The 27,489-nt window shown below is 41.5% G+C and overlaps 1 protein-coding gene across 1 annotated transcript in view; it reads right to left on the bottom strand.

The window, feature by feature from the left end:
- The window catches only part of atp1b3a (ATPase Na+/K+ transporting subunit beta 3a), a 40,087-nt gene extending 24,904 nt beyond the window's left edge, over window positions 1-15,183 (bottom strand). The window contains exon 1 of the mRNA XM_055645662.1: window positions 14,906-15,183. Coding sequence (XP_055501637.1) covers window positions 14,906-15,014 — 109 coding nt within the window. The 5' untranslated portion in view covers window positions 15,015-15,183. The remainder of the gene's footprint in view (window positions 1-14,905) is intronic.
- Window positions 15,184-27,489: the final 12,306 nt, after the last annotated feature.

The following is a 27,489-nucleotide window of genomic DNA, read 5'->3' as shown; positions in this document are numbered from 1 at the left end:
CTCTGTACCTGCCAAATAACTAATATTCATAGAAAAGTAGTAGACTTTGAACTAAAACAAAACCGGTTTACTGTAACAACCAGACCAGAAGATAAACTCTCCTGGATGCTCAGTGGGTCTTCCGACAGAATTGTCTGATGTTTCTATCTACTGAAGGCTGATTAAATCAGATTAAGAATTTATGAAATGAATATAAATTTATGCAGATAAAACATAAAGATTGGTTTCAGTAATCAAAAGTGACAATCTGTGGAACGACAAACCAATTTCCTCCACATGGTCAATGTCCTTTTTTCCGAAGGAATCCTGATCAAAGACACAGGGGAGAAATAACTTCTCACAGGCTGGTTCTGACCTTACTCTGAAGTCTATGAACAAATGTTGGTGTTCTTTATTCCCCACCCCTGCCCTGGCGTAATGAATTTGCAGCTTACAGTACATACTGGAGAAAAATATACCTTTGCATATTCACATCAGTGATGCAATTACTCAATGGATGTGTTAAATAAACAGTCAAAGGTTGCAGGCAAATTATTTCAATGTCCAATATATATTTATGTATTTACGCTTCAGTTCTGCCTGTCTGCAGTTGTCCTGTCAAAATACATACCAATCATGCTATGCAAATACCCATGTGGACAATTTTGCATACATAATGAATTTTAAATTTTTATACAATATCAAATAGTTTGGTCAATTATTCAATAGTTGCTTGGCATATCTTGGTAGAAGAGGAATAAAATGAATTTCAAAGAAGCTTGTTTACTGGATTTGGAATTTATGGCCGGTATCGTCAAGAAATAATGGGAAACCCTGGAAGGATTCAAAGTGAGATGTTAGTAATTAAAGGTCTCAGTCCTGGAAAACATTAGAAAAGAAAATATATTGCATTGGAATAGTGATCTCAAGGGTATTATGTTAAAAGTTACTACAATCTCTAAATTAAATTATTGAACAATTATCAACACATTTTCACAAATGCTGGATCCAATGATCTTTTGCAAGAAAGGAGCAAAATTCCTTATAAAAAGCAAATATTTCCATAGCATTAAAAATGTTTTTTTTTAATCCAGCAGCTGCAAGGAAAATAAAAAACAGCAGAGTAAAGTTCAGTTTCAAATCGTTTTCTGTGAAAGTGTTAGTTCATAAAGACAGAATAGCACCTTTCATGAGCTTACACCTTGCAACCATTTACATCCACTATCTATCTATATATATTACTGATTCTTGTTTGTTTCTATGCATGTGTGCATGTCTGTTTGTCTGTAATTGTGATCCCGGAACTACGCCAAAACGGTACATCATAGCACTAACATTTTTGCACCACCTTACTCACCATTGTTCTGTGGTCGTTTCTGTCAAGTTTCGTTCAGATTGGTGTTATATTTCACGTTATTGACATTTACAAATGTACAAATTCACATTTAAGAAAAATGTAGTAGCTAATAGGATCCAAATCCTTGCTGGCCCAGCTTGCAACAAAGTTGCAATCGAGCAACACTCAGTCCTTCCAGCAAGGTTTTAGCTGAATAGGAGGGGGAGGAGGGCAATTGCATTCTTTTTTAAAGTCCTCGATACAAGAGGAGGGGGAGGAAGTTCTGGGGGATACACCCCTGCACAGTTGGGGACCATGGGTGAGTGCTGGAATATGGGGAATGGGTGAGTGGTGGAATACTGAGTTGGGGAACGGGTTGCGTTGGGGGACCAGGCCTCCCGTTGGGGCTATGGGTGAGTGGGCGAATACTGCATTGGAGGAACTGGTTGCATTGGGGGACCAGGCCTGCATATGACACAGACCCAACGGATTCCGCTTGGTCTAGTATATTACTAAAACTCTCATCTTGTTTGTTTGTGATTCTGCCTGTATATCTGTCTGTCTGTCTGTCTGTCTGTCTGTGATTCAGGGATGCCTGGAACTATGCCAAAACGGCACACGATAGCACTACAATTTTTGGACCACCTTATTCACAATTGTCCTGTGGTGTGTTTTTATCGTTTCGTTCAGATTAATGTTATATTTTAGAAGTTATTCACATTTTTTACTTTACAAAATCCCACTTTGAAAAAAAACTTCCATCTGCACTGGCAGTTAGCAGCTATGAGGACACAATGGGATCTCATTAACATAAACTGCCCGTCAACAGTGTTCCACCCAGTGCAATGAGAGATTTGTTACATTGTTGTAAGGAGAAGGAGTGGGGGGGGGGGGGGGAGGTTATTTAAACCTATACAAAACCTACCTGAATCGTCATTGGGAATTGTCCAGGTCCGCGAGTTGGCGCTGTTTGTTTTTAAAACGCGATTTTTACGTAGGCTGTATAATAATGTTCAGCCTAGTAAATCATTAACGAAAAAAATCGCTTCGCAAAAGGTTTATTAGTTTTATAGGCCTCGATAAATAGTTATAATAGTTTAAAATTACTCTCTGATTCCGCAACATCTCACAGCCCCAGGGTTTTATAAAGCAAACAATTAAAGGTATGTACCTTATTTTTACATTAAATGGGGCATATATATAACCCTATATATCAAGTTATCTATAGCGAGTAGTTCCTTTTGGGCTTTTTATATCCCGCAGTATTTTTCTCGGCATTTGAGGGCACTAATCCAGCGCGCTGTCAACGTTCTAAACCAGCGCGTTCCACATGACCCACTAGAAAGCCGATCTGGGTATTTATTTACAGCAATAACACTAAATTCTGCCCGTCATGTTATATTGTGAATTATTTGTGAATAATCCACCCTATTTAAAAATGAGAGATTTTGTTACAAGATCACAGCTTTTTTGTAATTCCATTGAAAATAATAGGGAACAAGATGCTAATAAACGAGTATGAAAGGCCATAACTTTTTTAATACTTGAGATATGAAAGTGAATTTGGTGTCAAATTAAACTTATTGTTATGCTTTATCTGATGGGATAAATTGCAGACTTGATTTTTAAAATCTCAAAATTTTGTAACATTGCTAAACATTGTGTTTAGTGAGAGAGTTGGATAGGGGAGAGGTGAGGAATGGGGAGCAGGGAGATAGAGGGAGAGGAGGGGGGTAGGGAGGGGAGAGGGGTTATGGAGGGAGGGAAGAAGTGACTGAGGGTACGGGAAAGGAGAGGGTTGGAGAGTGGAGGAGAGGGGAGGGTGAAGAGTAGGGGAGGGGGAGGAAGTGTTTGGGATGAGGGGAAATGAGCAGCGCCTGTGTAGTTGGGGGCTATGGGTGAGTGGTGGAATATTGCGTTGGGGAACGGGTTGCTTTGGGAGAATGGGTGAATGGTGGAAACGGGTTGCGTTGGGGAACGGGTGAGTGGTGGAATATTGCGTTGGGGGAACGGGGCCCAACTGGTCCCACTTGGTCTAGTTTATTACAAAAACTCTCATCTTGTTTGTTTGGATGTCTGCGTGTGAGTGAATGTGTGCGTGATATCGTGAAATTAGGCCAAAACAGTACACGTTAGCGCTACAATTTTTCCACCACCTTACTCACAATTGTCCTGTGGTGTGTTTTCAACAAGTTTCATTCAGATTGATGTTATATTTTATGAGTTATTCACATTTTTAACTTTACAAAATTCAGTTTGAGAATAATTTCTTCCATCTGCACACAGCTTTGACGTCACAATGGGATCCAAATCCTTGCTGGCCCTCCCCACAACAATGTTGCAATCTGAGTCCTGCCGGCAAGTTTTAAAAGTTTAAAAACAGGGAGGCTGAAGAGGAGGGGGAGGGAGTGCTGGAGGATAAGGGAAAATGAGCTGCCCCTGCGCAGTTGGGGGCTATGGGTGAGTGGTGGAATATTGCATTGGGGGAACGGGTTGAGTGGTGGGATATTGCGTTGGGGGAACGGGTTGCATTGGGGGACCAGGCCTCCCGTGTGACAGGGACCCAACGGGTTCCACTTGGTCTAGTGTTAATATAAAAAGGAGTCAATTTAGATATAGCAAGGCTCCCAAAACAACATTGTGATAATGCTAAATAATTTGTTTTTGAATACTAGTTGAGACAAATATTAGCCAGTAAAACATAATCTTGTCTTTTTTGAAAAAAAGTCTAAAAGTTTGCATGATGGAGCTAACAACACCCCATTTTTAATGACTGAACCATGAGTGCAGCATTCAATCAGTCCATCACTCAAGCTTTGAGCACTAGTGTTTGGAGTAGTACTTGAACCTTCTGAATCAGTAACAAAAATGCTATCATCTGAGACACAACCAACGACACAAATTTAAATTTCACAAACACCAATTTCAGCTTATTTTGTGTGTTTTGGTTACAATATTTTTTGGACACAAGTGACATTCAGATTATAAATTACAAACAAGATTTTGGATTTTGGCAGCCAGTTTGTACTCAAGTATTATAACAGCCATGATTTTGTTTAAAAAGTGTCGATTGATGAATCAAAGTGTTGAAACAAGCCCTTCGGCCCAAGTTGCCCAGGCCGACCAACATGTCCCACAACACCAGTCCCACCTGCCTGTGTTTGGCCCATATTCCTCTAAACTATCCTGTCCATATACCTGTCCAAATGTTTTTTAAACACGTGATAGTGCCTGCCTCAACTACCTACTCTGACAGCTGGTTCCATACAACCTTTGTGTAAAAAAGTTGGCCCTCGGGTTTCTATTAAATCTTTTCCCCCTCAACTTAAACCTATGTCCTCTGGTTCTTGATTCCCTGCGTAAAAGTGAGCATTTACCCAATCTATTCCTGCTATTGTTCTAGAATGCAGTGCCATAGGTTCCTTTACATCTACCCGAGAGATCGGACGGATTTTAAGTATAACATCTCTTCCATAAGATCCATCTTTACAGTGCGCACTCACTCAGAGCTGCACTGGAGTGGCAGTCCCAGTGTTTTTGTAATAATTCTGGAACTATTTTGAGGTGATTGTGCCACCAACTGAGCTACCATTAACATGGCAAACACTGTTAACTACAAGAAGAATTTTAGAAAAGGGTGTATTTAAATCCAACTACACAATCACTTATGACATTGCCTACAATATCAAATATAATCTACAGGTGAAGCATGTAACATCCTCATTTTGGTATAAATGCTCTATTTTAAATAACAATTTGCTTCGATTTTATGATTGAATAGCTAAGCTTTTATTAATTGAGAATGCAAAGAAATAGAGTTGTATGGAACATTGTGATGTTTCTATCAAAGGTTCGGATGACAAACTAATGCACTGCAGTGCCACCAATGGGGTGAATGTGTAATTATATGTGTATCAGTTTCCTTGCAAACATGGAAATCAGAATTTATGATGGAAAAAAATTGCAGTAAAAATAAACACACATAGTTATTATTGTTACACATAATGATTGATTGGAACATTAAATAGCATTTGTTTCAAAAATGAAACTTTTAACTATTAGCAAAATTAAATTTGAACTTTTTTTTCAATTTTCTAGTTCAGGCCCATGGGCTGTTTGAAGTAAAATACAATGAATTATTTAGACTTGTTAATCTATCTCAGGAAACATAGAAACATAGAAAATAGGTGCAGGAGGAGGCCATTCGACCCTTCGAGCCAGCACCGCCATTCATTGTGATCATGGCTGATCGTCCCCAGTCAATAACCCGTGCCTGCCTTCTCCTCATATCCCTAGATTCCACTAGCCCCTAGAGCTCTATCTAACTCTCTCTTAAATCCATCCAGTGATTTGGCCTCCACTGCCCTCTGTGGCAGGGAATTCCACAAGTTCACAACTCTCTGGGTGAGAAAGTTTTTTTCTCACCTCAGTCTTAAATGAACTCCCCTTTATTCTAAGACTGTGAGCCCTGGTTCTGGACTCGCCCAACATTGGGAACATTTTTCCTGTATCTAGCTTGTCAAGTCCTTTTATAATTTTATATGTTTCTATAAGACCCCCCTCATCCTTCTAAACTCCAGTGAATACAAACCTAGTCTTTTCAATCTTTCCTCATATGACATTCCCACCATCCCAGGGATCAATCTCGTGAACCTACGCTGCACTGCCTCAATCACAAGGATGTCCTTCCTCAAATTAGGAGACCAAAACTGTACGCAATACTCCAGATGTGGTCTTACCAGAGCCCTATACAACTACAGAAGAACCTCTCTACTCCTACACTGAAATCCTCTTGTTATGAAGGCCAACATTCCGTTAGCTTTCTTCACTGCCTGCTGTACCTGCACGCCAACTTTCAGTGACCGGTGTACAAGGACGCCCAGGTCTCGCTGTACCTCCCCCTTACCTAATCTAACCCCATTGAGAAAATAATCTGTCCCCTTGTTTTTGCCACCAAAGTGGATAACCTCACTTTATCTATATTATACTGCATCTGCCACGCATCTGCCCACTGACTCAACCTGTCCAGGTCACCCTGCAACCTTCTAACCTTCAAAGAGATAGACTTTGAAAGAGAATCATATTCGCAGTGCTTGTTACCTTAATTGAACATATAATTTATACAAGTAGAATATACCAAAGTAATATAATTGAAATTATTTACCCTTAATTTATGTGATAATTGGAAACTTACGAATGTAGTGATAAAGAACCAGGGGCAACAGCATGGTGGCGCACCGGTAGAGTTGCTGGCTTATAATGCCAGAGACACGGGTTCGATCCTGACTATTCTGTATGGAATTTGTACGTTCTCCCTGTGACCGCAGGGTTTTCTTCACTCCAAAGACATACAGGTTTGTAGGCTAATCGGCTTTGGTAAGAACTGTAAATTGTCTATCCTAGTGTGGGATAGTGCTAGTGTACAGGGATCGCTGGTCAGCACGGTCTCAGTGGGCCAATGGGCCTCTTTCCGCACTGTATCTCTAAAAACTAATGAAAACAAAAAAAACCCAGAAAACATGTGTCGTTTGCAGCTCTATTCATCAACAGCCAAATTTAAATGATAACAGCAGAGATACCATTGATCATTCACCAATTAAGTCATTTGAAAGATGAGTTTCTATACAGTGGCTTTTATGTCGAAAAATGTCCTTGGCACGGAACCAAAGAAAGAAATATTAGGGCAAGCAACCAACTTGGTTTGAAGGAATGTCTTGAAGGCGAACCCAAATACCCACAAAAACCCCACTACGATAGTAGCACCTTATTGCTGCTGCCTTGCAGCTCCAGAGACTTGGGTTTGATCATGGACTTGGATGCTGTCTTTGTGGAGTTGCATGTTCTTTCTGTGATGCTGTGGTTTTCTGCTCAATGTTCTGGCTTCCTCTCACATGTCAAAGTTATGGAGGTGAGTGGCAAAAAACCTGTCCCTTAGAGAGGGGTGGCAGGGTAATTGTTGTGGGTTAAGATGGTGACACGCGAGAAGAAAAATGGTCGGAGCTTAAACATTACTTGTTGATTGATGAGGATACATAAGATGAAGATTCTTTTCTGTGCTTTATGACAGTCCAAGACAGCCACAAATGAACTGGGAGATGCATAAGTGGCCAAAGTTAGCAATCCAAGAACTATCGGGCAGGAGGAATTACAGAAATAAATGAACCAGGAGCAAATGGAGGGATATAACGTTGTTCAAAGCACTATAGATCCAAGGGTAAATGGGATCATATGGGTTGGATTACAAGCAACAAAACTTTAGATAAACTCCAAGTTTATGTAGAATAGAAGATAGGACTCATTCACAAGAATATTAGATTCTGGTGACAACCAAAACATGAATGCCGGGTTTGGCAGAGAATGGGCAGAGACAAGAAAAAAAGAGCAACAATTTTACAGCAAGAGGAAGTAATTACTTGATAATGAAGAAAATATTGGAATGGAATTAAAATTCAAGATCAAGTACGAGCAGGATGGTGCAGCAGTAGAGTTGTTGCCTTACTGCGCCAGACCCGTATTTGATCCGGACTATCGGTGCTGTCTGTATGGAGTTTGTACGTTCTCCCCGTGACTCCGTGAGTTTTCCTTGGATGGTCCCGTTTCCTCCACAGTCCAAAGACGTACAAATTTATAGGTTAGATGCCTTCGGTAAAGATTGTAAATTGCCCATGTGTATGGAGATCGCTGGTCGGCACGGACGCGGTGGGGCTAAGGGCCTGTTGACGTGCTCTATCTCTAAACTAAACTATTTGATATAGATTGAGACAAGCCAAAGACGAGGATGAAATTGGTGTGTAGGGAGTGGATTTACATTGTGAGCCAAAAGCAAAGCAGTTGTTTTGAGAAAATCTTGGCTCTTCTGGGATTGGATGCTGCATCATCGGTTCCGCGTATATGGGTCTCCTTTTAATCAAAGTGATAGATGGCATTAACAATAATGTGTCAAGTGTCACCAATGCACAAGTTTAATTCTGTCAGGAATAAAAATGGAATTTGCTCAAAACACTTTCAGCACTGTTACAACAAGGCCTAATGCAAGCCAAAGGAACATCACCTCATCTTCCATCTGAGCATTGTACAGCCTTCTGCTTACAATATTGAATTCCACAACATTAGGGAATGTATTTGCTCTGTCTGTGTCAGACCTGGTCATTTTTGCCTCAAGTCATCCATCTGTGACATCTCTTGCCTTGCTGAGCATGTCCCACCGCCCTGCTATTAGAAACACATAAACCGACAAACATGTTTAATCATCATCAAATTTTCCCCATTAACTGATTCGACCGGGCTTCATCCTTACACCTATCAATCCTTCCCCTCATCTTCCTTGCAACTTAAAACTAACATGTTATTTTTCTATTTCCCAATTCTGATGAACAGTCTTTGACCTGAAATATTAATTATACTTCTGCTGCCACAGATGGGGTCTCACCTGCTCAGCGCTTCCAGCATTTTTTGTTTTTGTTTCAGATTACCAGCATTGTAGCTTTTAAAAAAAATTAAATTTATTGTCGAGTTGTTTCTGGACTTCAACAGTAAACGGTGGTGCATTGTGCAGCACAGTGGTGCAGCTGGGTGGCACAGTGGTGCAGCTGGTAGAGTATATGCCTCGCAGCACCCAAGACCTGGATTCGATCCTGACCTTGGTTGCTGCATGGGGTTTGCACATTCTCCCTGTAACCACATGGATTTCCTCCTGGTGCTCCCCTTTCCTCCCACATCACAAAGACGTGCAGGTTAGTATGAAAAATGGCCTCTGCAAATTGCCCCCACCCAGTATGTCGGGAGTAGATGTGAAAGTGGGATAACAGAACTAGTGTGAACGGGTGATTAATGGTTGGTGTGGACTCGATGGGTCTGTTTCATAAAATTAAATAAAAACTAAGGACATAACCCAATTACAATCCTGGTGCAAACACAGACTAAAGAGTTGGATTGAAAGTTGAGATTGGGAGCGATCAACAATGAAGGAACTTGTGATCCAGTGAAACTGAAGTCACGGGTAACATTACACTGGCTGGATTCATACCCATCACAGCGAATGACTTTTGTGGGGTCACTCCAGGACATTGCTCCTTGTTTCCGAATGTTGTTTCTCAACAGTCTTCACCTGCTTCATCATAAGGTCATAAGTGGACATGTTTGCAGGTGATTCCACAATATCCAGTTCCATTCACAGCTTGTCAGGCAATGATTCTGCTCATCCCTGAATACTGTAAGGCTTGGGAACATTCAGGCTTGAGGACATTTAGGCTTGAATTGATGTGTGGCAATTAGTGTTACATGTCAGCTAAATGCCAGCAGCAACTGTCTCGCCTTGACATTCACCAATATTACCACTGCAAATCCCCTACCCGTAACATTCTTGTGGTTGTCCAAAGACCAAACATTTAACTGAACCAGCTATTGGTCTGAGGTAGGGTATTTTTAGAAGTGTGACTTCCCAATGGGGATGTTTGGTTTGACAACTCAAATGTCCAGAACGAAGGAGATTACAGAGAGTGGTAAACACTGCCTGATCAATCACAGCTACTGATCTCGCCACCATGGAAGAGATCTATAGAAGGCATCCAATATCATAAAAGACCCACATCACCCTGGCCATGCTCTCTATTCACTCGTACCATCGGAAAGAAGATAGAAGAGTATGAAAACCTTGAACATCAAGAATAGCTTTTTCTCAACAACCATCAAGATCTTGTTCGACACTAACCTCAACAATAAACCTCTATGGACCATCAATGGGTTTTTGTTTGAACTGGTTTTTAATTCATTGTATTTTGTAATATATGTTTTTGTATGTATTGTTTTTACAAGCCTATTACACTGCTCCAAGTAAGATGTTTATTGTTACATTGTCCGTACATATAACAATTAAACACTCTGACTTTTGAATGCAATGTTGAGGTTACCCTTAAATCAGCTGTAATCTTTATGAATAGCAGGGCATGTTTGAGGGACTGAATAGCCTATTCTTGCTTATTATTCATTTGTCCGTTCCATAGGCACTGCAGCAATCTGCCAAGATTCCTTTAACAGAACCTGCTAAATTCCCAACTTCTACAATGCTGATAGATGTGGAGAATGGAGGCATCATCTACAAGATTTCCACGTGGACCTTCCAGAAACAAAAACATTTTGCTGTTCCTTCACCATCCCAGAGATTGAAACACGGGGTTGCTGCAGAGGTAAGCTTAGATCTGGAGCGAGAACATAATTGACAAGGATAGGGAGGCTCAGGATGTCTCCTTGTTTGCAAGGATGGAAGGATTGAAGGTGGTTTACTGATTGAGGCAGCCATGATGATTGGCTTTGTGGCTGTTGAGAGGGCACTACTGATGATATCAGATAAATGACGCCTGGTAAAGAAGGTGGTCTGCAACTCAGTGGAAATTATGCCAATAGTGTAGGGAGGTGTCTCATGGATAACAATTAGTCCATAATATATTAAAACATTCATGAATATAAAAATTGTATTTGTATCTTGATAAGCCACGATAAAGATAGCTACTCAGACTCCAGTAATACTTTTATTATAAATCTGTCCAGAATGTTAATTGAGGAAGAACAACTTAAATGTGTATTTGCAGAGTATTATTAAATTGACGAAAGCTGCCTTCTAAGGTCCCTCTGAATTCTGTAAACAGTTCACGTCACCAAAATACTAGCCAATTGATGCCGTGCAGAGTAGGGCAAAGAGAAAGGAATGAGTTAAGGAGAAAGACTCAAGGAAGATTCGACCTTGAAAAATGATAACCAAGGGATGACCTTAAAAGAGCCATAAAGATAGTAAGTGGCATAGAAAAGATAAACCTGGAGTACCATTTCAAAACAAACAGTAGGGCAAGGGGGAACAAGTTTAAATTGTAAAAAAGATTTCAGACTGATATCAGAATGTTTTTCTTCACACAAAGATTGAACACATGGAATTGACTCCTACCTAGGGTGGTGTTGGAAAACCCCTGGAATCACAAATATTTGGAAGCTGAGTTGCAATGGATATAATAATGCGATCTTTCTGTTTGGATGAGCCAGGATGTGCCAAATGGCCTTCCTCATCTGTATCCATTTTACACATCCCTGGAAATACATTTCCACATGCATTGTTTAAAACAGTATTTAATCAAGACAACAGCAAATCAGGGTTATGAAACTATTATGATTGGCACTGGAGCATCATCACCACATGGACTGCAGTAGCTCAGGAAGACAATCCACCACCATCTTTTCAAGAGTAGCCTGACACATGTGATAAACACTAATCTATCTAGAATAGTCCGCATTCTGAGAAGTAAAAATCTATCTGCTTGGTTTTACCACCCGAGTGTTATATTTTATCCAACGAAAGAAATGATAACCTCTCTATGATTGGGAGTAGGTAGGAAAAACGTTAGAGCCCAAGCTCAAATGAACCATGATCTTAATTGCGTCATGGATTCAAGGGGTCATCTGGCTTATATATGTCCCTAATTAGGTTCATGGTTCCTATCGCACATGTAATGCAAGTACTGATAATGGTTATTCATTGTCCAATGTCAATATTGGCTTCCATTGCAAATGGAAGATGCCATCTGAGAAAAGAACACGTAAATACACAAACAGATTAAATTGTATTAAGTATTACCATTTTACTTATATATCCTAAGGTCACTGCAGGTACTGATATAATAGTTATTTAGTTATGGAAGTGGTCAGATTTCGTACCATTGGTGCATTGGCCTGAGCACAGTTCAACTCCACATACCAAGTTAACACATCGACTGCTCCCTAGTTCTCTTTCAGACCAGATGTTGCTAAGGGCATATATTTACAATTCATTGATTCAGTCTCATATTCTTATCCTTTCCTAAGGCATTGCTGCTTCCAATGTCTACCCAGAAAAGGGAGACATACAGGAGCGGCACAGTGGCGCAGCGGTAGAGTTGGTGCCTCACAGCACCAGAGACCTGGGTTTGATCCTGACCTCTGTGTGGAGTTTGCACATTCTCCTTGGGTTTCCTCTGGGTTCTCCAGTTTGCTTCTACATCCCAAAGACGTGCAGGTTTGTAGGTTCATTGGCCTCTGCAAATTGCCCCAAGTGTGCAGGGAGTTGATGTGAAAGTAGAATAACATGGAACCACTGCGAATGGATGATTGTTGATTGACGTGGACTCGGTGGGCCAAAGGGCCAATTTCCACTTTGTGCCTCTAAACTAAAAACTAAACTAAATGAGGATGTAGCCAACAATGGAAGCTTATAAAGCAAAAGCACGGGTTGAGAGGGGGGAAGTGCCTATTATCTGTCTCAAACATTTTAAGAATGAAATCAATTCCCTTCACCCCATACTCTCGCCATTTGCTGACTATCAACATTCCTTTTTGTGTGGAGTTTAACAAGTGAAGGGCAATACCCAGGCAGAGCTAGTCTGCGCAACATTTCATTCAAAAGTAGGTTTTCGGTAAAATTCCTGTTTTAGAATCCAAAAGAGCAATGATAAATATATATGGGTCAACAGAAATGAAAGGACGGTGCAGGATTGGTTGGCTATTACCGTCCAAATCTCCAATTTGTTTCAGAAATTGGATTCTCCGTCCTGCCTGCACCCTCAGTTTTCATTTTTATTAAATGCGGAGGTTGGTAAAAGGCAAATACACCCCAAAAATCAGTCAAAGAAGACAAATTAACATGAAAGATGAGTACTAACATCAATATTTTAAGTAGACACTTTAGCTAAAGCACATCTTTCCTTATATGAACAACTCCTGCATCACAGTGAAGATTTAAAAAACCCATAAAATATTTGTTACAATGACCCAAGGAATGGAAATATTTATTGCAAACAGTTAAAATTATTTGGCTTCACGCTCCTGGATAGCGCCCTACCCTGGTTTCCTGCGGTAGTTCCCGACAGGACTGTTAAAGCAATATAACACATGCAGGAGAAACAGACTAGATCGTCTTCCTTGTCTGCACGGATCATAAAAAATGATTGTTAATTCAGAAAAGGTTTCCATATACATTCAATTTAAGTAAAATGCCTTTAAATACTCGAATAGGAATTTTTAAAGAATTATCCTTACCACCTTTAAACAAAAATGAGATCTCCAATTATCCAGTGTATCAGCACAATGTTCCCACTCAAGTTATTTTTTGCCTTCCAAGATGTGGACATCATTATATTTAGGTCGATTTATGGCAAAGTTATGGTTTCCAAGTGAAAACTAAAAATTATGGAAGTCAATAACGTACAGAAAAAAAATCTGTACCATTTCGAATTTCATTGACTTTGCCCAACATTTCTAATTATTAAATTAGATAAACGGTTCGACATGAGTAATATAAATAAATGTTTTTTTTAATTAAGCAACGTAAATTAAAAGTCCATATTAAACCATTTGCCGTTTTGGAAACCTTTAGCTAGCAGCGCTTCTCCAATTATTCGTCCTCAGGGATTCGGTTTCTGTGGGAACTGCATTGCTACAATCCATCTATGATGAAAATCACATCTTCTTTTCAAGAAGAGGTTACTTCAGAGTTGTTAAAGGTACAGTTACAAAATGACTCGAAACCTTTGACCGTGAAATATAATCATTTATGCATATGTTGCCATGCAATAGGCGTAAACCCCAATATTACGTTACCATGGCAAGATTTCCTACACGCTGATTAAAACGAGGATATTTAAAATTACAAGCATTTTATTTTGCATCCAGTTCAAACATCAACAATTCGCAAGAATTGGCAGCGTGTGGACATTTATTGCTCGGTCAGCGCCTTGAGGTTTATATGTGCATCAAAATCTTGTTGGAACGAGAGGGAAGCAGGAAACCTGGCCGATACGTCCAGTCATTCACATCGAGCATTAGCAGTTTGCTCACGTTAACACTCAGCATCATGATTGACAGTCACTGCATAATGCGGAGGTTTGTTACCTTCCGCTTGCAAAGACCCCCCCCCCCCAACCAACCACAGATACATGTTGTCATACTAGCAGTAGCATACTAACAATGCTTTAAATAAACATTATCATCTTCTCGCATTTCCCCTGGCTTTGCATTTGCTTTCCCAGCCTCATCAATGTCGCGGATGTGTGTGTGTGTGTGTGTGTGAATGTGAGAGAGTGTGTGTGTGTGTGTGTGTGAATGTGAGAGAATGTGTGTGTGTGTGTGCATGAAAGACAGTGACTATGTATGTGCGTGAAAGGGAGGGAGGGGGAGAGAGAGGGGGGATTCCCGATGACTCTCCATATTCCGTCCTCAATCCCTGCGGGGATGCAGCCCGGCCCGCCGGTCACCATCCAGCTAACATGGGGAACACAGCATTGCGGGCAAAACGCTAGCGAATATTTCACCCTCTCCTCTGTAAACGCCGCGAACGTGATCTGGGTGAAGCCCCTCGCCCTCCAACACCATAAACATGATGCAACTGTCAAAGCTGACTGTAAAGCGCACACAATAGATAGAAACACTCATTTTACAGTACTAGCAACATATAAACTCGGGAACCGCTTTATGCTTTTTTCCTCTCTGAATAAAGAGACTTATTTTTGTGTGCGCGCTGAGCAGAGGTCATTGCCATGCCCTCCCTCCCATCTCTCGCCCCCCGTTTCTTACCCCAACTGCTGGCGGTCCTGCCCATAAACTGGCCGGTCTCCGGGTTGTAGATGAAGTTCTTCCATCCTCCTGATTGCTCCGTATCCTTCTTCGCATCCTTATCAGCCATGGTGCTACAGATTAAACCGGAGTTTGAATCTGCAAGAGTTCTTTTAGGCAGATGAGGAGTGGGTGTTTGGGAGGTGATTATCCTTTTTTAAAAAAAAATAATAATAAGCAAAATGTGTGCGGCGATCTTATGCTGGGTTTCGTTCCTTCTCTCTCTCCCGACCTGATCCCACTTGTGCTGCCGTCGCCCTTCGATGCTGCAGTGAAGAACCGCAGCGGCTACCCCGCGGGTATAAGGACTGACCGAGCATGCGCCTTGCGCAAAGCGAGCGCGCCGCCGCTCAAAGCGCGCCCCCCGCGGGGAGACGGTGCACGCGCCGCGGCGAGGGAGGAGGTGCCGGGAGCGCGCGGGGGGGGGGGGCGGGAGCGCGCGCGCGAGCCGTGGCTGCTGCTTCAGCCCAGGTGAGGTGAGCGCTTTGGAACGTGGAGACAGCGGCGGCGGCGAGGTTGCAACACTTGCGGCTTGTTACAAGGTGGCTGGCGGTGGAGCCCCCTCCCTCCCTCCCTCCCGCCCCCCGCGATAGTCTGCATCGGGTGGGCATGACGTGCTTGTAGTGATCACCTACTGTGGCGCGGGAGGAAGCAGGGACCGCGGGCACGCGCGCTGCACCACATCCACACCACAGCGGAGAGTTTGCGCGCCCACCTGCGGTCCGAGGGAGGGGGGAGGGAGGGAGACAGAGAGAGGGGAGGGTGAAAGTCTCGATCTTCGTCAGCCACTGCAGTGAATTCGTGCTGGCTTGGGGATTGGAGAAGGGGGACATTATTCCGCCCTACTTCGCATGCTTGTAACACCGATGCGTTTCGACACATTGCGAAACACACACCGGTACCTGATCGTTAAAAAATGTATTATTTTCGCACTAAATGGATACCCTGGAATATGTCTTGGTTTTCAGATTGATGAAGGAGGTCAGCCCATGAACTAGTTTGGCTTATCCCCTTTAGTAATGGAATTGCCATTTCTGCATTTCAACACCAAATTTCATTTTGTTCGTTCTTCCACAACACTAAATGACATTCAAAAGCAAAATACTGCAACATCGAACATCTGGTATAAAGTACATCATAAAGGTGCTAAAAATATTCAATGACTGTGGCGAGTTATATTTCAGTTTCATGATTTTTATAGGATCTGAGAAAAATTCTAAGAGGTTAAAAAGTTCCAAAAGGAAGGATACATTTTCATCCTGTCTTAAAAAAAACACGTATACCCAACTGAGAGAAAAAATAGGGGAAAGCAAGGGAAAGAGTGGGCTTCAAGTGATGGAGTGAAGTGGGAGATAACTAGATGGAGCGATGGGTGTAATAATGGAGGAGATGGCAAAGGCTGAGGTTATTAGGGCAACTTCAACAATAGTACAGCTTGACACATTTGTCATTCAGTACAGTTGTCATTCAAACTCTCCTCCAACCTCTCACAGACCTTCTCTTCAGTTCTTTCCCTTACACCCAGTCATTGAAAGTAGGCATGCAGGTGCAGCAGGCACTGAAGAAAGCAAATGGTATGTTGGCATTCATAGCAAAAGGATTTGAGTACAGGAGCAGGGAGGTTCTACTGCAGTTGTACAGGGTCTTGGTGAGACCACACCTGGAGTATTGCGTACAGTTTTGGTCTCCTAATCTGAGGAATCTAATATTACATTCTTGCCATAGAGGGAGTACAGAGAACATTCACCAGACTGATTCCTGGGATGTCAGGACTTTCATATGAAGAAAGACTGGATAGACTCGGCTTGTACGTGGGATGACAGATGGCGCAATGGGCTAAGTGTTCGGCTGGCGACCGGAAGGTAGCCGGTTCGAATCCCGCTTGGAGTGCATACTGTCGTTGTGTCCTTGGGGCAAGACACTTCACCCACCTTTGCCTGTGTGTAAATGTAATGTAATTATGTGAAGCACTTTGGGGTCAATGCAAATTGACTAAAAATGTGCTATATAAATAAGATTATTATTATTATTATATTATGTACTCACTAGAATTTAGAAGATTGAGGGGGGATCTTATAGAAACTTACAAAATTCTTAAGGGGTTGGACAGGCTGGATGCAGGAAGATTGTTCATGATGTTGGGGAAGTCCAGAACAAGGGGTCACAGTTTAAGGATAAAGGGGAAATCTTTTAGGACTGAGATGAGAAAAACATTATTTACACAGAGAGTGGTGAATCTCTGGAATTCTCTGCCACGGAATGTAGTTGAGGCCAGTTCATTGGCTATATTTAAGAGGGAGTTAGATGTGGCCCTTGTGGCTAAAGGGATCGGGGTATGGAGAGAAGGCAGGTACGGGATACTGAGTTGCATGATCAGCCATGATCATATTGATTGGCAGTGCAAGCTCGAAGGGCCGAATGGCCTACTCCTGCATCTATTTTCTATGTTCTATGTTTCTATTTCCCACCAATGGATGATTTAAAAAATAGAAGCAGGAGGTGAACCTTTAGCCACTTATTTGTGCTCTGCCATTCAATAAAAATCCTGGCTGATCTGTCACTTCAATGCCACTTTCCTGCATATCTCTTGATTCCCTTGATATATTTAATCTCTAACTTGAATTTATTCAGTGACTGAGCCCCCACAGCTCTCTTGCATAAACAATTCTGAAGAAGAAATTAATTCTCGTATCTGTCCAGAAAAGCTAAAACCCCCATTTTGAGGCTGTGATCTCTGGTTCTAGACAGCCAATCCTGCATCTTCCTGCCAAACGGTTTATGAATTCTATACATTTTTGTTGTGGTTACTTATTGTAAACTTGAGTGTTTAGAATCAGAGTGTTCATTCTTTCCTCATCTGATGAACCTGCCGTCTCAGGAATCAATCTGGTGAACCCTTGTTGCAATCCCTCTATTGCAAGAATATCCTACCAGATGGGGTCTCACCAGGGGCCTCTCTGTTTGGCACAAAACATCTCTGCTCTAGTATTCTAATCCTTTTGCAATAAATGTCAATGAGGCAATTGCCATTTGCTTGCTGAACCTGTACGCTAACTTTCACTGTTTCATCTGCAGGGATTCCCAGGTCTCAGGTTTTCAAAATCTTTCTGCCAATTTCTGCCTATTTTTTCTATCAAAGTGGATGACTTCACAATACATTCAATCTACCATTGCTTGCTCATTCATTGAACTGCCTGTAACTGCCCCTGCCCTTGCTCCTGCTACGGAAACTGCTCTGTCAGAGTCACACTGTCAAACTTGGATGTACCTGCACACACCCATCCCTTCATCCAAGAGTCAAGAGAGTTTTATTGTCACATGTCCCGAAACAGAACAATGAAATTCTTACTTGCAGCAGCACAATATATAGTGCTCTTTAAACATAATTCTAAACAACAAAAATAGAAGTTCAGTATATTGAAAAAGTGAACAATAATAGTGCAAAGACAATAACAATGCCCACTTTCCTTAGATTTTGATCAGATCTATTAAATACTTATAGCAATTATTTTTTTTATCAAAGGTGTTGCTGCCATACAATGCTTGCAGCGCCAGAGACCCGGGTTCTGTACGGAGTTTGTACATTCTCCCCGTGACCGAAAACAGTTTTCTCCGCGATCTTCGGTTTCCTCCCACACTCCAAAGACGCACAGGATTGTAGGTTAATTGGCTTGGTATAAATGTAAATGTAGTGTGTGTTGGATAGTGTTAGTATGCGGGGATCGCTAGTCAGTGCGAAAACAAAATCGTTCAGATTTGTAGGTTGATTGGCTTCGGTAAAAATTCTAACATTCTAAATTGTCCCCAGTGTGTAGGATAGTGTTAGTGTACGGAGTGATCGTTGGTTGGTGTGGACTCGGTGGGTCGAAGGGCCTGTTTCCGTGCTGTATCTCTAAAGTCTAATGTCTAAAAGGAAGTGATTGAGCAGGTAGAGTTACAACATTTAAAAGCCACCTTGATAGGTACATGGATAGGAAGGATTTGGAGGGATATGGCACAGGCACATGGGACCTGCTTGGTTAGACAACTTATTCAGCCGAAGGGACAGTTTTCATGCTGTGCAGTACTGGATTGGAATTTCCCATCAATCCCCCCAGACTCTACCACTCACCTACACACTATGGGTAATTTGCAGCGATCTATTAACCTACCAAGCTGCACATTTTTAGGATGTGGGAGGAAACTGGAGGACACAGATGAAACCCACTTGGTCACTAAGGAGAATGTACATGTTCCACATTGACACCAGTGGGAGCTGAGATTGAATTTGGTCAGTGGAGCTGTGAGGCACCATCTCTACTAACTGTGCCACTGCGTCACGTCAAGTCGGGTTTATTGTCATTTGCATAAGTAGAGTGAGGTACAGATACAATGAAATTCTTGCTTGCAGCAGCATCACAGCCACGTACACTCCGACAACACATAAAAACATAAAATATACAGGGATTACATATAAAGTCTGCAAGAAGGTAAACAGAAAAGACTACAAAATAAAACGACATTAATGCAGTATTAGAAAATAAAGCGTCCATCTTACTCCAAGAGGCCATCCATAGTAGAGTGTGTCATTCCATTAGAAGAAGTAGAAAGAAATGGTGCACACATTTTTATTGAAATAGAATGGCTTTGGCAGTTGATATCGAGAAGAATTTCAATCTAAATTGAAGATTATTCCAAAGCATTTTTATTGATATTAAATTAGATTTCTAAATCATTTGTGTTAATAATGGGTAATTAAATGGTGAAGTAAAGCTTGATGCTATCTTTGTTTTTATTTACTAGTATTTTCATTTTGATTACTGGATGCAGTTTAGCTTTTCAGATAGAGGACGGAGCTGTTCCCATGACATCAGGGAGTCCTGAACTTTTTTCTGTCTCATTTTGAAGGGATCTATTTTTGTGGAACTCTGTCTTCTCTAATTACAGGCATTGAATTTGTTTTTATAAATAATTCTCTCTTCTACCCATGCCAAGTCCCTGCCTCATCCACCCCACCAAATTAAATGCGTAGGCAATTGTTAATAAAGGCTTCGGTGGAGTACCAAGTGAGTAGTATAGTTGCAAGACTAATTGTCGTGATAAGATTTCAACAAGAGATCTGTTTGTTTGTTGCAATGCATGAAAGGTTACAGTGCATTGAGAAAGTATTCAGACCCCTTCAATTTTTCCACATTTTGTTACATTACAGCCTTATTCTAAAATTGGTTAGTCATTTTTTTTTAAATCATCAATCTACGCACAATACCTCATAATATAAAAGCGAAAACAGGTGTTTAGTAATTATTGCAAAATAATTAAAAATAAATAACTGAAATATCACATTTACGTAAGTAGTCAGACCTTTTGCTGTGTCTCTCAAAATTGAGCTATGGTGCATCGTGTTTCCATTGATTATCCTTGAGATGTTTCTACAACTTGATTGGAGTCCACAAGTGGTAAATTAAATTGATTGTACATGATTTGGAAAGCCACACACCTGTCTATATAAGGTCCCACCGTTGACAGTGTATGTTAGAGCAAAAAACAAGCCATGAAAACAAAGGAATTGTCTGTAGACCTTCGAGACAGGATTGTGTTGAGACACAGATCTGGGGAAAACATTTTTTGGAGCATTGCAGGTCCCGAAGAGCACAGTGGCCTCCGTCATTCTTAAATAGAACTTTGAAACCACCAGGACTCTTCATAGAGCTGGCCACCTGGCCAAACTGAGGAATCGGGGGAGAAGGGCCTTAGGATAGAGACTTACTAACATATTCAGGGAGGTGACCAAGAACCCGATGGTCACTCTGACAGAGCTCCAGAGTTCCTCTGTGGAGATGGGAGAAACTTCCAGAAGGACACCTATATCTGCAGCACTCCACCAATCAGGCCTTTATTGTAGAGTGGCCAGACAGAAGCCACTCCTCAGTTAAAGGCACATGACAGCCCGCTTGGAGTTTGCCAAAAGGCACCTAAACAAGATTCCCTGGCCTGATGAAACCAAGATTGAACTCTTTGGCCTGAATGCCAAGTGTCACGTCTGGAGGAAACCAGGCACCGTTCATCACCTGGCCAATACCATATCTACGGTGAAGCATTGTGGTGGCAGCATCATGCTGTAGGGATGTTTTTCAGCGGCAGGAACTGGGAGACCAGTCAGGATCGAGGTAAAGATGAACGGAGCAAATTATAGAGAGATCCTTGATGAAAACCTGCTCCAGAGCGTTCAGAACCTCGGACTGGGGCAGACGTTCACCTTCCAACAGGACAACGACCTAAAGCTCACATCCAAGACAACGCTAGAGTGGCTTTGTGACAAGTCTGTGAATGTCCGTAAGTGGCCCGGCCAGAGCCAGGACTTGAACCCGATCGAACATCTCTGGAGGGATCTGAAAATAACTGTGTATCAACACTCCCCATCCAACCTGACAGAGCTTGAGAGGATCTGCAGAGAAGAATGGGATAAATTACCCAAATACAGGTGTGCCAAACTTGTAGCGTGATACCCAAGAAGACTTGAGGTTGTAATCTCTGCCAAAGGTGCCTCAATAAAGTACTAAGTAAAGGGTCTGAATACTTAAGTAAATGTGATATTTCAGTTATTTATTTTAAATTATTTTGCAAACATTTCTAAACACCTGTTTTCACTTTTTTATTGTGGGGTATTGTGTGTAGATTGCTGATAAAAAAAAAAGAATTTATTCCATTTTAGAATAAGGCTGTAACGTAACAAAATGTGGAAAAAGTGAAGGGGTCTGAATACTTTCTGAATGCACTGATATCACTTCAAGTAGAGCAAGGGATTGTGGCAGAGTATATCTCATCTAACTACCAAATTAGTCATTTTTTAATATGAAATACGGTACACTGCCGAGTATATATTCCTCCTCCTTTTTCCTTTCTTGTGATTAATAAAAAACTTTTGGCACACATTTTTACAATTGAATCTGCATCATTCGGACTGGCTGCATTGCACTGCAAATAGCAGAGGGCAGGAACAGCAGACATTCTCATTATATGACACACTGCCGCTATCAGTTTTGAGGGTCACAAAGAGGGAAGGAACTGTAAATATGTGATGATGGATTCAAGGGACTTTGATTTGGTTATGTCCCTTGAAAGTTTGAATAAGGATATTTGAAGTTACCCGCATGGGGGAAGCAATAGCATGTGTAATGCAGTGTGTGATGATTCCGGTGTCATTGTGCGCATGTGATGATTCGGACACTATTCAAGCACCATACTGTGCTGTAATAGAATGATTATGTTAGCCACCACCTCGTAGGGATTGTCAATAAATACACTGGTTGCAGCAAATCCTTACTGTCCCTTGAAAGATAAGGTAAAATGGCACTCTGTAGAAACATTCAATGTACAACAGGAATAGGATTAGTGCTCTCAGCAGCTGACAGACATGTAAAGCTGTTTTTGTATCATTCCATCAAAAGGAGTTGTCAGAGGTGAACAATACCATGTCTCAATAACATCCAAAAGCAAAATCCATCTCTTTGCTCATTTCGGATGCAAGATCTTCACCTCGACATATTAACTCTCCCTCTCTGTTCCTGTGATTTCCAGCATTATTATATCAATAATTGTATCCTTCTTTCCAAGTTTGGAGAAGAGTATGGGAAAAATGAACACATGCCTCTCATCTTAATAAGTTAATATAGAGGGTGTGCACTATACGTTATATTTATTTGCCCCATCCCACACCCCCAACCCTGCTCCTGAACCCAACTCGTCACCTATCCATGTTCTACGGAGATGTTGAGTGACCTGCTGAGTTACTCCAGTACTTTGTGACTTTTTTGGTAAATCAGCATCTGTTATCTTATGTGTCTAGAAATCAGTCTGAAGAAGAGTTCCAACCCCAAAAGCTGCCCATCCATGTTTCTCCTGAGATGCTGCCTGACCCGCTGAGTTATTCCCGCATCTGTCGTTTTATTCTGCTCGTTAAAAAGTTGCCCAACAGAAGGCTGAATCCAACCAATACCCAAACACATGATGTGCATATAGCATGATATAACATGATAACACACGATGAGCATATCTATTTCATTCCTATTTGTAGTGCTTTCTATAAATTGTATTTTCCTCTATTAAAATTGTAACCATACTTAAAATTGTGTTAATGGTAAAATACTGTAATTATGAAAGGATGTATACAAATGTATGTTGTTCCTGCTGTGGATCTTACTAATTTTACTTGTGGATTCCCTATTGCATCTAAACTTATATATTCCATACTCTCCTACTTCAAATAATGACTATAATTTAAAAGCTTTCAATGGCGATAAAACTTTTTGGAATATTTAGAGACTAAAGAATGGACTTTGCAAATGCAAGTCTATTTTTTTCCATAATTTCCCATTATTTTTCAGTGGTCTTTTCCACTTGTTTTTCTTCTGGATTGTCATATGAACCCGAATTCCATAATCCCTCTACTCTTCCCACCTTTTCTCTTATATAATAATTACTTATTTTCACCAAGAAGTAGGTTGATTGTAAAGTCGGCTATGAAAGGCGTTGTCACCTGCAAATGAGCTTCTTCTTAAATAGTCCCTTGGTTTGTTTCTGCTGCAGTTCGGAGGAGTGAAGGATGTCTGAGTAATAACTTTTAATGTGACAAACGTCAAAAATAGAAGAATTTATCGCTGAGAAAATGATTTATAATACTGTCATCCAACTTTAACATTTAATAAAAGAAAGCAGATAATAGTTTAATATTTTATTGAAGCTTTTAACTCTTTATTTGCAGTATTTATAAAAGCCGTATACAGATTTCAAAGCAATTGGCTATAGCTAAAGGCAAATACTTAATTTGTACTGAGCAGTTGTGAAGATTAGTTTTGTAATACAATATGATGCATATTGAGCATAGATTCTTTATTTTCAAATATCACATCATTACATGATTGAAATTTTGTATTTATGTTATTTTCACCAGATATTAGCTCAGTGACTTGCCAATGAATTGAAATCCTGAAATTGTAAATGGGCATTGGAAATACTCAAAGGAATAAGCAAAGGCTGGGAATGCATTGGAGTTTTAAGAGACAAGGACAAGTACGGCTAGACTACAATCAGTATTCATGCATCAATTCCATAAAAATGGCAGGAACACGTTGAATATTGAGTAAACAGGCAATCACTGGAGTGATCAAAAGTGCAGTTCCATGATTAAGACGCTATGATTGAAATTTCATGAATATTTGATATGATTGATAGAGGGGTGATATTATTCATTAGGTCTTGGGTTACCACACGAGTAGAACTAGATGGAGAGAACCATAAAGCAGGGTTTTAGTGATCATATTAATGCTGTCATATTAGTGGTAAGTTGTTCATGAGAAATAGGGACATGCTGACATGGATATGGATGGTGTTGTTTGTTTAGGATGGCAGTTTAATTGGATGCTGCCATCAGCCTATTCTATTAATTTTAGGTATGTTAGGAAGGATCAAATTACCCTCTGTTAGGAAGGATCAAATCCTGTTGGCCATATTATGAACTAAGTGCATTGAACAGAGTTCAAACTTGATACTAAGCAGCTGTCAACATCGTAAACCGCTAGCTACTTCCTATATTTCTGACACTAAGGAAGTACACAAAAGGGGCAATGGATATGATATAAAGCTTTGAAGCATATATAAATAGCAATGAATGTGGGATTCAAGATATATCTTGAATAGCAAAGAGTAGGAGTGAACGGGTCCTTTTCAGAATGGCGAGTGGTGTGCCGCAAGGCTCGGTGTTGGGGCCGCAACTGTTTACCATATATATTAATGATTTGGAAGAGGGAATTAGGAGCAACATTAGCAAGTTTGCGGATGACACAAAGCTGGGTGGCAGTGTGAACTGTGAAGAGGATGTTAGGAGGTTGCAGGGTGACCTGAACAGGTTGAGTGAGTGGGCAGATGCGTGGCAGATGCAGTATAATATGGATAAATGTGAGGTTATCCACTTTGGCGGCAAAAACAAAGGGGCAGATTATTATCTCAATGGGGTTAGGTTAGGTAAGGGGGAGGTGCAGCGAGACCTGGGCGTCCTTCTACACTGGTCACTGAAAGTTGGCTTACAGGTACAGCAGGCAGTGAAGAAAGCTAATGGAATGTTAGCCTTCATAACAAGAGGATTTCAGTATAGGAGTAAAGAGGTTCTTCTGCAGTTGTTTAGGGCTCTGGTGAGACCACATCTGGAGTATTGTGTACAGTTTTGGTCTCCTAATTTGAGGAAGGACATTCCTGTGATTGAGGCAGTGCAGCGCAGGTTCACAAGATTGATCCCTGGGATGGCGGGATTGTCATATGAGGAAAGATTGAAAAGACTAGGCTTGTATTCACTGGAGTTTAGAAGGATGAGGGGGATCTAATAGAAACATAAAATTTTAAAAGGACTGGACAAGCTAGATGCAGGAAAAATGTTCCCAATGTTGGGCGAGTCCAGAACCAGGGGCCACAGTCTTAGAATAAAGGGGAGGACATTTAAGACTGAGGTGAGAAAAAACGTTTTCACCCAGAGAGTTGTGAATTTATGGAATTCCCTGCCACAGATGGCAGTGGAGGCCAAATCATTGGATGGATTTAAGAGCGAGTTAGATAGAGCTCTAGGGGTTAGTGGAGTCAAGGGATATGAGGAGAAGGCAGGCACGGGTTATTGAAAACGCACCCCCATTTTGAGTTGCTAAATTTTGAAAGAAGGCTGGTGGGACATAGAATTTCTCACGTTCAAAAATAAATAAATAAATAATGTGATTTGCCCAAGGCTTCCAAATCTCCTTTTTTCTGAATTACTGAATGGGTGAGGGGATGGAGGGTGACGGCAGGGTGGAGAGATGGTGGGAAAAATGGGAGCACACCAGAACAAGTTGAGTCAATTGGAATCTTATTGAATGACAATACTTGTTCAAGGGACCAATTGGGGGGAGAGTTCCTTTCACAGCGTGTGGGGAGTCTGGTCAGGGGTAAAGTTGCGGGGAGGGCAGGAGCATTGAGAAGGTGGGGGTCAGGGATAATGTCAGTAACTCACTCACTCACCATTGCCGCGACGCTCCGGGCGTGGAGCCACTGCATTGTGGCTGGGGAGGGAAGTAGCTCGGGTGGCTGTGAGCGGCTGCTGGGACTGGACAGCGGACGCCACCACAGCGCCTTCTGCCGGCCCGCTCACCTCTGGTAGTTCTCTCCGTCTGAACATCTCTCACATGCCGCTCGCAGGCTTCGCTCATGGCAGCCCCTTCCCGCAAATCCTTAAATTCCGACAGCCAAGTAACCTCAATTGGTCCCTTGAGCGCGCTGTCGGAATTTAAGGATTTGCGGGAAGCGGCTGACATGAGTGAGGCCGGCGAGTGGCAGGAGAGAGGTTTTCAGACGGAGAGCACTGCCAGAGGTGAGCGGGGCCGGCAAAAGGAGCTGAGGTGACCGCCGCTCACTGCCACCGAGCTACTTCTCCCCCCCGGCCACAATGCGGTGGCTCCATGCACGGAGCGCGGGGCAAGTGAATTGCTGGCATGATCCCCGACCCCTTCCTTCTTCCCTCCTTAGCGCCGCTATCGTTTACAATCGCTTTCCATCAGCTGCCTGCAATGAGGGATAGACTTGGTTATAGGGATAGCCAAGTCTATCTTTCTTGGCTAACAACCTTCCAACTTCGGCTTCCAAGACACATGTAAATTTTCGGGCCTTATTTCTGGGTAAAACATAGCATCTTCATTGCCGGGAAATACGGTATTTAAAAACATATAGCACCAAGAAATCTACTTACCACATCATTTGTACATGAACTCCACTCTTCTCTCTTTGTTTCTTAAGATACTCTTAAGATAATGACAATCCATGTTTGAAAAACCCGCCAAGAAACTTGCGCTGTGCATGCGCTGTATGTGGCTGTGCATGCGCAGTAATGTAAAGGCAGAATTTCAGCCGCCTTCAGTCCCCTGGAAATTGACGGCTTGAAGCAGTGTCAACGGCACATAGGCTGCACAGACCTTTCCGTGTTACATGCACTGCAGATGAAAGACATGGAAAATTATGCCTGCCCAAGATATCAATCTCTTAAGTAGGCATTATTCTCCCATGCCTTTACTATGTACATTTAATAATTACATTTTATAATTTTAGTCATGGTAGGCAGTGCCTACCCTGCCTACCCTGAAGGCACGTGCCTAATATATATACCCTGCCTACCCTGACGGCACGTGCCTAATATATATATTATGTATGGTGAGTATGTATATATACACACTGAGCTTTTCTCTCTCTCGTTTGTCATAGCATACTATGTTTGCATATTCTGTTGTGCTGTAGCAAGTAAGAATTTAATTGTTCTATCTGTGACACATGACAATAAAACACTCTTGACTCTTGCAAATGTACTCTTAATGTTAGGGATGTTTGCCACTTAATGTAAATGACAGAAAATTGCCTTACATCTTCCAAAGTACAGTGATTACATGAATTACTTACTTAAAATTACAGTGTACTCGAGTAATGGCAATGCTAAAACAGTGGTATCCAGTGGAAATATTTAAACAGTTGTAGATGTGACTGTGGTACAACCATCATGT

The sequence above is a fragment of the Leucoraja erinacea genome, chromosome 14, assembly GCF_028641065.1.
Source record: "Leucoraja erinacea ecotype New England chromosome 14, Leri_hhj_1, whole genome shotgun sequence".
NCBI lineage: Eukaryota > Metazoa > Chordata > Chondrichthyes > Rajiformes > Rajidae > Leucoraja > Leucoraja erinaceus.
This window is presented reverse-complemented; position numbering and strand designations above follow the sequence as displayed.